This window comes from Oryx dammah, unplaced genomic scaffold (assembly GCF_014754425.2).
Source record: "Oryx dammah isolate SB20612 unplaced genomic scaffold, SCBI_Odam_1.1 HiC_scaffold_21, whole genome shotgun sequence".
NCBI lineage: Eukaryota > Metazoa > Chordata > Mammalia > Artiodactyla > Bovidae > Oryx > Oryx dammah.
In genome coordinates this window covers 53,483,034-53,494,036 of record NW_024070205.1, presented here as the reverse complement: position 1 = coordinate 53,494,036, position 11,003 = coordinate 53,483,034, and the positions used below count along the sequence as shown (strand labels likewise).

Below are 11,003 nucleotides of genomic sequence, written 5' to 3'. Positions count from 1 at the left end.
CACAGCAGATCTGACCACCCTGCAGTTATGGTGTGTGTGTGTGTGTGGTTTTCCCCTTGAGATTATGAGCACCTTGAGGGCAATAACCTTGTGCTATTCCTCTGCATCTCAGCCTTCAGCAAGGCACCTGCTGGATACACACTAAAGATGGGTTGAATTGATATGCATGGGGTAAGTGCTCCCTCAGTTTTGATAAAGAATCTGCCTGAAATGTGGGGAACCTGGGTTCGATCCCTGGGTTAGGAAGATCCCCTGGAGAAGGGAATGGCAACCCTCTCCAGTATTCTTGCCTGAAGAATACCATGGACAGAGGAGCCTGGCAGGTTGCAGTCCATGGGATCACAAAGAGTCGGACATGACCGAGTGACTAACACTTTCACTTTCTATAAAAAAAGAATCTGGTCGAGTGCTACTTCCATTCTAGGTGGAGGTGGAAGGGCTAAGCTGGAATAGAATTGGAGCTTATTTATTTGAAATTCTTTTCTCCAGCCATCAAACAGCAATTATTTTTCAATTCCCCATTTCTTCAACACAAAATACACACACACACACACACCCCCTAAACTCTAAAGCCCTAAGTTCCTAAATAAGGGGCTGGAAGTTGTATGAGCTTAACAGTCACAATTTTCCTTACTGGTTTCTTATTATAATACTTCTTTTTCATGCAGTAATTTATACTGAGGTGTTGGGCCTCCAGCCAGCTCTTGGTCCTTCTGATTAGAATTGTATTTTTCCCAAGAAATTCATTTTTAACAAAAATCTATAAAAACAACCACCACGAATCCCTCCAGAATTCGTTATAGAAAGTCTTTGCCTGTATTAAAAAGTGGATTCCAATTTGATCCTGGTTAGGCTTATCAAGACCCAGAGGTCTTGCTCGAACATATCTGGGAGGCTGTGAAATCTATACTGAGGTGGTTACCAGGGCAAATTGGAGTATTAAGCCAGGCACTGCAGCCTGGGCCAAGAGCCAGCTATGACCTTCAGTCCAGAGATACCAGAACTGAAAATGACCTGTGGCTCCTTTTACCCCAGCCTGGTGTGTCCCAACAAGTGTCTTGGGGTTACCCCGAGAGGAGGGTGTTTGTCTTTGGCTTCCATAACCAGCTTCCCTTTCCCTACTCTGTGATGTCCTCAAACTCCTGTGTCACCTTCTTGGCTCCTGTCCCCTGAGAAGCCTATACCTAGAAAGAGTCTAATAAGTATGTTTACACTGAGCAGGCAATGACAGGGAAAAGTTTAATGAATTACACATCTCGATGTTAATAATAGAGATTTAAGCCAAAGGAATGAATCTCTAATTGTGAAATTCAGGCCTCAGTAAGGCCATTGAGAGAAGCATTTTAGGGGAACAAGGGAAAAGCTTGATTAGGAACAGCCAAACAAAAAGAAAGATGCACTTCAATTGCTGGCCAAAATATTCCAACCAAAGACATTAGGTGTGCCATGATGGCTGACCCCGGCTGCGGAGTACCTTGTAGACAGCATAGCCGATGCTGAGCATGCCCTGTCCCATCCTCTTCTGTCGCCGGCGATTCTTCTGCATCAGTCCCAGCAGTACCGTGCAGCAGGGTTCACTGACGCTCTCCTCCTGGTGATCGTCCACCTCGTCCAAATGGATTTTGAACTGGGGATTGGTCCAGTAAGTGGCTGGAAGTCACCCAGGAGACGGTGGTTCCCCACAAGGCAGGTGAGGAGATCAGGAAGAACAGAATGAAAGGGAGGAACTGTGATCATCCCCAGAAAGCATAACTCTGGCCAAACTGTGCCAGGTAAGCAGGCCTCAGCAAGATTGCTTTCCAAGGTCGTCGGCATTTCCTCCTATCTCCCTACCCTGCCCACATACCAGCACACACACACCCTCAGCATGTGCAAACTTTGCACTTGTCCATTTCATCAACCAGGGGCCCTGATATGCTTGACTGGGATATTCAAGGTCCCGAGGTCCCAGGGCTACACGAGGTCCCTCTGGGGAAGGCCACGTCTTCCTGGGGAAATGGTTAACATCTCCTTGTTCCCAGCTCCTGGCCTGTGAAGATGAGCCCAACTCCTGGAGAAAGAAGGTGTCTGGGGAACAAGCAGGTCTCCGGCTCAGATGAGAACAAAAGTCCAGTGAAGACTAGGAACCAAGGGGGCCTCTCCCGAAAGGCTGTAAAGATGACCACTCTTGCCCCCAGGAAGCCCCATGTGATGGGCCCCTGCTTCAGCTCACAGCCTGAAACAGCCCTGATTACAGATCCTCTGATCAGAGGCCCCGACGCCTCTCTAGATGATTCAGCATTGCAGCCAGTGATGAGATACACTCCCTCAAGAGTACAGTGGAGAAGGAAATGGCAACCCACTCCAATGTTCTTGTCAGGGAAATCCCATGGATGGAGGGCTCCTCCATGGCGTCGCAAAGAGTTGGACACGACTGAGTGACTAGCACTTCAAGTCACTTCAGTAGTCTCCAGCTCTTTGTGGCCCCATGGACCATAGCCCACCAAGCTCCTCTGTCCATGGGATTCTCCAGGCAGGAATACTGAAGAGGGTTGCCATGCTCTCCTGCGGGGGATCTTCCTGACCCAGAGACCGAACCTAAGTGTCTTATGTCTTCTGCATTGGCAGGCGGGCTCTTTACCACTAGCACCACCTGGGAAGCCTAATTGGCAATTAAGAAGCATGTCTGCCACACCACCTGTGGATATTTTAAAAGACTGCTTCATTTCAAATATAATCTTTAAAAAAAAATCTCTCCAAATAGCGACTGTACAAGGTAAGGCACAGAGAGGGCAAATGGGTCACCCAGGGGCAGACAGCAATTCTATGTCAGACTCAAGTAGCAGAACATAATTGAGGAAGACGGGCTCGATGGGCCATCTCCATGCCAGGGCCTCAACAATGTCAATAATGATGTGCCTGGGGGCAGGCGGGGCAGGGGGCAGGGGGTGAGGAGTAGTAGTAGAAGAAGGGATCCTCTAAATAAGGGTCTAACTTGATGAAATAACAAGGCTTTCACAAATGACCAACAGCCACTGGTTATTATATTTTCTTAACAATAAAATTACAATCCCACCTTCCCAGAACCTCCACTTTCAATTTTTTTTTTTAAGGACACAAGTGTGTAGATTTTAAAGCCAAATATTTGCCGACTCCAGAGGAGCCAGAGACAATTCTGCAATCTTCTGTACTTACATCATTACCAAAGGGCAGGAACCATCCATCTCTTCTCGACAGCTAGCTGGCGGCACAGATGGGGTCGCGATTTCATGCATACAGATACCTTAGGCACCCCCTACAGTGCCAAGCTCCCAAAAAAACGATCCATGCAAATTTCCAACACATTTTCTAAGAGCTTGCTAATGGTGAGCATATTTTAATTTCTCCCAAATGCAACATCACTGCAATCCCTACATATTTTTGTTTACTCTTTAACAGAGCTCGAAGAAGAGAATGGGTCATAAAAATAATACATCCCATTTGTATAACACTACACCGTTTACAAAGCACTTCCAAAAGCTAGTATTATCCCTCCACTTTGACTATTGGGAAATTGAAGCTTAGAACAGGGAAATGACCCTCCCAGGGTCCCAGAGCCGTTAGACTGAGCGTCTGAGCAACTGTGGCATGAAAGGAACTCCCTCCTCCATCTCTGTTCAGTGTTCATCTTGGCCATCAGAAATGGGAGCTTAGGTTGGAGGGGGACAAAGAACCAGAGACCCAGTCAAGCCCTAGGATTCCACCCACGTGGGACTTTGTTCTAATGCTGCTTCCACACCCTGAGCACAGGCCCACACTGAGCTCTGTCATGAGAACGAGGCCCAGCGCTTACACGTCCATCAACAATGTCAACATCAAACTAGGAGAGGGAGCATGGAGCCTGGGGAGGTGGGAAGTGGAGAGGGCGGGTTTTGCTTTCTTTCATTTCTCCTGAGAGATGTGGGGCTGTTTTTCGGAGTTTCTTCCTCTGCTGCTGCCTCAGGTGATTCAACCTAGGAGGAGCCTGTATGTGTAGACATTAGTGATCTCCCGCCAACAGGAAGGCTTCCCACCTTTAAGGATGAGGGCCCAGGTTAGCACAGCAGCAGTGGTTTGCACCAGACTCTCCCCACCAGGGAGGGTGCTCCGATGACTCCCAGGGGGAGCAGAGAGTGGCCATTCCCACGCCCTGCGTGTGACCACCCCTGATCAGGCTGTCAGGCCCCGCCACCTCCAACTTAGGTACAAACAAAGCAGAACAGCCACTCGGATGTGGTCTACCAACACAGTGACGCTGCACCTGTCCCAGGGTGCAGTGGGCCAGGTGCCAGCCAGCTGGGCCAGGTGGAGATGGAGGAAGCCCCAGAGAAGAACAAGAGACCTTGGTGCAGGATGCCAAGTGCATGGTTAGTACAAAGAATAGCCTTTGGGGGCAAGGGGTAGGTGGGTGGAGCAGAAAGTCTGAACACGCAGAGATGCTGAAGAATGACGTTACCTGAGATCGAGCCGCAGGTAAGGGGCTGCAGAGTCACCACCCATCCCTGCTGCCTTGGCCTCCAAGCCCCAGAAAGAGGCTGGGCCACCACGTGGTGTCAGGAGCCAGAGGACAGAGTGCAAAGGCATTGTCCCAAGATTAACGGATAAGGATGTCCAGCCCAGGGAGGACAATACAGAAGACGAGGTGGACACAGCATTACCCTCCTCCCCCCGATCTCACCTGGGTAGTTCTGGCAGCCTCCAGCCGTGGAGCCCCGAGTCCAGCGCCCATTGAACAGCACCAGGCTCCACTTGTGCACCTCTTCACTGCTCAATGAGTCCAGGGACAGGTTGCAGATCTCCAGCCGAGAGAACTGCCTCAAGAAATCTGAAAAAGACATCCTGGGGGCAAAGGGATCAGTGAGCTCTTGGTCAAGAGAGCTGGGCTGGAAAGGTGGTGGAAGGTGTGGCCCAGTGGGCACAGGACAGAATAGAGGCCGTAGGCCAACTAAATCTTTCCTACACCCCACTGTACAAATACGCAGCGATCATTGGCCAAATGTCTCACTATTTCTTTTTAAATGACATAATTTACCAGTCAAACAATGGTATTTTAACAGCAGTGAAGAAAGTGTACAGTATTGGCAACTTCCTCACTATTGCTTGCATCTCTGTTCTTAAAAAGCTCCCCTCGTATATCCAACCAACCAGCAAAGAGACTGAACCGTAAACTGCAGAGACCCTGGGCGGTAAAATGAACCAGGTCACCACCTCGAGGTGACTGGTTAACTCTGATTGGTGTCCAGCCTAGAGATGGTCCCTAAACCACACAGTCTAACCGTGTCCTTATTATCTTCCTTAGGGAGTGAAGGAAGTTATCGTATTTTGATGCTAATCTAAACCTTGGACTTTGAAAATATACAGAAACTGAGAAAGTCAGGTTCATAGCTAATCCATGTTGAGGCCCAGATATCTTGGTTTCTACCTTTTACTGGAGTAAAAGGGGAAGAAGAAAGAAGCCCCCTGGCCGGAAACCACCTTGACTTCCTGGAACACCTGGAGAGAACTGCCCATGTGCAAACCAGGAAGGAACCCACAGCCAAGAGGACAGGGCTCCTGCAGACGCTCTCACCAAAACTCTCCATCCTCGGCTTTTTTGCCCAGCTGTTCTTTCTGCCTGGGGTCTATGTAATTCCACTCCGGTGCACTGGGAAAGAAAGAATAAAGTTGTTTTTTTAAGGAAGCAGAGGTGATGGTTCTTGAAGAGCTTGCTGCAGAGCAAGCTGTTTACTGCAGCTCTCAGCTTCCTACCCTCCCCACCTCCCAGCCCCACCAGCAACCCCAGACATGGGGAATACTGAAATGACTGAGGTGGGGAGGGTATGAGATGGTAGAGGGTGCGGTTGGGGAAGGGACAGGACTCCACAGGCACACAAGCAGGGTGACCCCAGACACGCAGCAGGAGGAACCCTGGGCCATGGCTTTGCTCTAATCTCACTCTCCAGCCAAGTTCTACATTCATGTCTAATTCAGCCCCCCAGGCCCTGGATCACAGGCCTGGGCAAGTCCAGGGGGAGAGCTGTGAGAATGGCCAGCAGAGAAAGGCCACCTCCTCCTCTTCTCAGCTGGGGAGACATCCTTCTGGCTTATCTGAGGTGAAGATACCGTGAGAGGGGCTAAGCATCTCGGACACATAAACGTAGTCCCCTTCCCGAGCCTGCCAATCACACCCGGTTCTGTGACAGTTTCCCTGGAGTAATGGCACCCTGCGAGGCCCCCTGCTGGCAGCCTTTCCATGGCAATACCCACATACTTTGTTCAAATGCCATCTCCAGCTACCTGACCTTTAAGAAGTGAGGTTTCCCTGAAATATGCATGCAGAGTCTAAATAACTAAGCAGCATCGAGATCCATCTTAAAAAAAAAAAAAAATCCCTTCTCTGAATGCTTCCGGCAAAACGTTAAGACCTCCCCTTGGCTGCATGAACACCAGGACTAAGCCCAGCCTCTCCCTCCAGGGGGGCTCTCAGGTCCCCTAAGGATCAGGCAGAGGAGCTCTCAGGGCCTCTGTAATTCATGGAAACAGTCACTGAATCAGAACCAAAGCTCAGAATGTGCTTGTCATTAACAAAGATTAGAAGACAAGTTGGAGAATTTGAGATCTGACCTAAATATCCCAGTTGGTTTCTTGAAACTAACTGGAAAAAAAAATTTTTTTAATTCAAAGACATTGGGCTGAGGCTAGGGGGCGTCTCAAAGAGCTGCAGCACCCTCCCCTGCAACATCCATATATAAACACCCCAGGCTGCGTCTCCAGATGGTGGGGCCCGCCAGTCATCACCTCGAACCCCTGGATCTGTCCCAGCCTGTTATAGACTGAGCAGCATCAGGGAAAGGAGATAAAGTCCCATACACCCTGTCAACAGCTTGGGAAACAGCTGCTGCTTAAAATGGCCAAAACTCAGGGTTTTGATTTCATTCAGCCATGACACGCTTTGGGGGCAGTTGGTGGAACTAAGGTTTTGGGTTTTGCTCCATCACAGGCAGTAGAATGACAAGTCTTTAATATAGGAGGCCATCTGTGGCCCTGGGGACGTGTGTTTCTTCGTGACACAAACCTGAAGGGAAGGACTTGCAGTTATGAGCAGTAATGATGTGTGATTAGTTCATAAAAGTAATAAAGTTCCCTTCCAAAGCCCTGGTGGCCTCATGCAGTACAGACAGAACATGGGGTACATATGAAGCTTAAGGATGCGGGGTTTTTTTTGGCGGAGGGGGGGGGGGTTATGACCATTCCCATTTCTGGCGGCTCTTCATCCATGACACTGCTGATTGCTCATCCTCCCCCCGCGGCGCCAGTCTGCCTCCCCCGTGCCAGCAGCGCTAGCTAGGGCGGAAACCAGACCATGCTCTCTCCGTCCTCCCGCACCACGGAGGCACTGGTTCCAGAACACAGCTGTCCCGGGACACCGCGGGAGGCCTCTGTCTGGGTTCAGGCACCATCTCTGAGAGGCCTGGGTCCCTCCAGTCATTAACGGCTTTGTCAGGAGAGATCAGTACCCACCAGAAATGAGCTCTCAGCGAGCGGACACCCTTCCCGTTCATCCTCCTGCCTGCGGCGGCCAGTGGCTCCTCTAAGATTCAGTTCCTCTTTCTAAGCGCGTTTCTTTCTCGTGCTGAGGGGTTTGGCCTTTGTCAGAGTAACCAGACTTTGTGAAGTGGAAAGAATTCAATCGAGAGTGATGGGTCTCACCTTTGGATGACCACCGTGGTACACAGAAAACAAGCAAACCCTCAGGTGCTAAGTAAAATTCCACTGAGCTGCCAAACTTGCAAATGCCAGAGCAGAGCAAGGAATCAAAGACTACTGCTGAGTGGGTTTTGTTTGGCTTTTCCCCAAATGGAACCATCTAACGTTCTTTTCTAAACAGGCTGTGTGATTTGCGGACAGGAAGCGCTGCGAGCGCACTGCCCTGGGGGTCTCAGAATCACTGCGCGCGTTTTGCCTGATGCCTTCCCCGCAGAGGGAGGTGGGCACAGGCAGGGAGGGAAGGGAGAACCTACTCGTCGCTCCAGGCCCCCTTCCACTCCACTTCGCCCCACGGGTTCCGGAGTCTGATCAGCCTCTCTGGACAGCCCCGGAAATCCACCTGCAAAGGCCACACACAAAGGCAACTGAATCTCCACACCCACCCCTGCCGCCCTGCGTTCATGTCTACACCTGAGCGGACTTGCATTCAATTCTTCAAAGACCCCTAAACATGTCTTCTTTTCACACATTTCTTCAGGCCTTAGCTCTGTTTTTCACAATCTGGTTGAATAAATAGTGAGTCTAGCATAAAAAAAAAAAACAAGCATCTGTCGGCTTTAACTTGACTTAAAATTTTATAGTTGACTGACTCAGTTCTTAACATATGAGACCCATTGATAATAAATGCCCCCCAACAAATACTAAGAGCAGAGCAGTTAGCATTTCATGAGCTGGTGCTATGACCTGGGCACCAAGCTGGGCCTTTCAGATGCCTTATCACCTCATTTAAACTTCACAACCATCCTATAAGCTGGGTGCTATTATTATCTTCATTTTAATCTCCCTCAAAACTCTGAGACACAGACAGAGTGGATATATGTACGTGGATAACTGATTCACTTTGTTGTACACCTGAAACTAACACAACATTGTAAATAAAATATATTCCAATAAAAATTAAAAAAAAACAACACTTCTGAGACTTAGACAGACGGGTTGAATTATCCAAGATTACCTAGTTAGTAAGTAGTAGGTGGAGGACAGGCACCCAGGCAGCCTGTCTGAAAGCCCATACATTCATCCACCTTCCCCTACTCTCTATGGAACCCCATTTGTGTATTTGCTCACATACACAAACACGATGAACTATTCAGTCTTCAGTATCTGACCTCCCTTCATATCCTCCATCATGGCCTCAACCCAGTGTTTACACATACATGCTGAATTCATGTTTGGGCATTGACTTCATTAAGGAGCGTATTTGTGAAACACAAATACACACAGTGAACATTAAGGCCTTTTTAATAAATAACAAAAACTAAGACACCATTGCATTTCCCTTTTTGCCTTAGCCCTCAGGAAACCCAAAGCAAAATTAATTTGTCCACTGGAGCACTGTCTTTAGCCTGGACTGTCTTCTGTATTTTGCCTTTGTTGTATGGTTTTATTGAGTCTGTGCTTTTCATTGCAAACCACTGCACATCCTTTCTGGAAGTAGGCAGACTATAGTAAATAAAAATAATGAAAAGCTTAGCCCATGCTTTCTCCTTGGGTTAGAGAGTAAATATCTGCGTTCCTCCCACTATGACATCCCCCACCTTGAAAGCTGGGGCAGGTATTGCTGCCTTTTTTTGCCTTGAGAATCCTATGGGTTTCCAGTGCTTTACCTGTACAAACATACCTCCTAGAAAGAGTGTGGATCTAACTGACAATTTCTACAACTTTCCTCCAAAACCTTCTGTCTCTTCCTGGCCACATCTCAGAGGAGAGCCTGCATTTAGTTAGAACCCATAAAGCTGTGGCTCAGAGAGGTGACATAATCCACCTCTGAGTGGGTAAGAGGAAGAAGGGTCCTTGTAATGAGCAGGAGGGTGTCAGGGGCTCTGTGCAACCAAAGAGGCTGCACCCCAGCAGGGCAGGGAAGCACTAGGTGCTGATCCCCTCTCTTTCTCTCTAGGATGCCAGGGATTTATGGTAATTCCATCATGCATTACCCTACCCATCCATCCCTGCCCAATTTTACCTCTTCGACTCCAGTGACAGAGTATGCGTGACCCTTAACCAGCTTCTGGCTGGTGACGGCTTCCGTTTCGGCTGCACTGGAGACCTGAATTGAGAATAAAGAAATCCACTCAGAGTGGCTGACCCTGACCTTCTTGGGACCAGTCCTACAAGGCTTTCTAAGCACATGCTACACAGCCAGAGGGTCCCAGTGCGACCAGGGATATATGCAGGCAGAGCAATTAGCCCCAGGTAAACAGAGCTCACTCCATCCCCTCCTCTTTGATCAGGCCTGCCTGCCACTCCTGGAAAATGACTTACAAGCCTTTAATATGACATAGGAAGCTGGGAAGTCATTTATTCCCCAACGGGGATCCCATAACTGCCTGCAGAAGACTAACCATGACAACCCCTCTGCACTGGTCCCAGTTCACCAACAGGGGTCCCTAGAGTTCCTCCTCAATAGTCCCATACCCTCCCCAGGGTCCACAGCACTTCTCTACAAAAAAAAAAACCACACATATCCTGCTGGGGTTTTAACAGAGAGGAGAAAGGGAGATTGTTCCTGCCTGGTCATTCATATGTGTGAGACCACCAGGTAAGGAGAGAAAGAGAAGGTGGAGGGGCTGGTGGCATCCAGGCTCTGGTGTCCAGGCCACCTTGGAATCGCATACCACCATCCCCCAGACAGAGCCTCACCCCTAGTTCAAAACCTCTTCCCTTTTCTTCAGTGAGCTCCAAGCCCCCGTCATATATTGTTGATCACTGTATTTCCAAAATCCCAAGATTACTTAGCCAAAAGGGGGTAGCAAAGGTAGGGCCCAGGATCGAGGGGTCAAGACTGCATTCTTAGGGCAATTCCTGCAGGACTAAAGGGGCTTGACACTTAGGGCTCTTAAAATTTCTGAGTTTATGAGACCAAACTCTGGTTCCTATCCATTAATTAGGTCTTGCCACCAGCTCCCACCTGCTAGGGACCAATATTATCATGGGACTTACCCCGTAAGCCCCAGACTCTGGCCCAAAGCCTTCCCAGCCTCGAGCCCCCGATCTGGTCCCTTCCCTACCACACACAGGGAGGAGAAGCAAAGAGAAGCCATCCCAGCTCACGTCAATGGAGCAGGCCAGCAGAGACCCCGAGCGGAGGGCCTTCCGGATGATCTGGAACAGACCGGCCGGTGGCTTCTTCAGGTTATAAAACTCAGAGATCCCACCTGTGAAATCCTCAAACCCCTCCACCGTGGACCCTCCAGTGAGAGCCTCGTAAGAACCGTTGAGCCTGTTGGACAAGAAAGAACATGGGTATCATCCACAGCCGT

The 11,003-nt window shown here is 49.3% G+C and overlaps 1 protein-coding gene across 1 annotated transcript in view; it reads right to left on the bottom strand.

Annotated features, from left to right (window-relative positions):
• The window catches only part of CAPN8 (calpain 8), a 70,630-nt gene that overhangs the window by 20,291 nt on the left and 39,336 nt on the right, over positions 1–11,003 (bottom strand). Inside the window, exons 5-10 of the mRNA XM_040263704.1 lie at positions 10,795–10,963; positions 9,707–9,790; positions 7,998–8,083; positions 5,567–5,641; positions 4,676–4,836; positions 1,475–1,650 (exon numbers count right to left, since the gene is read on the bottom strand). Coding sequence (XP_040119638.1) covers positions 1,475–1,650; positions 4,676–4,836; positions 5,567–5,641; positions 7,998–8,083; positions 9,707–9,790; positions 10,795–10,963 — 751 coding nt within the window. The remainder of the gene's footprint in view (positions 1–1,474; positions 1,651–4,675; positions 4,837–5,566; positions 5,642–7,997; positions 8,084–9,706; positions 9,791–10,794; positions 10,964–11,003) is intronic.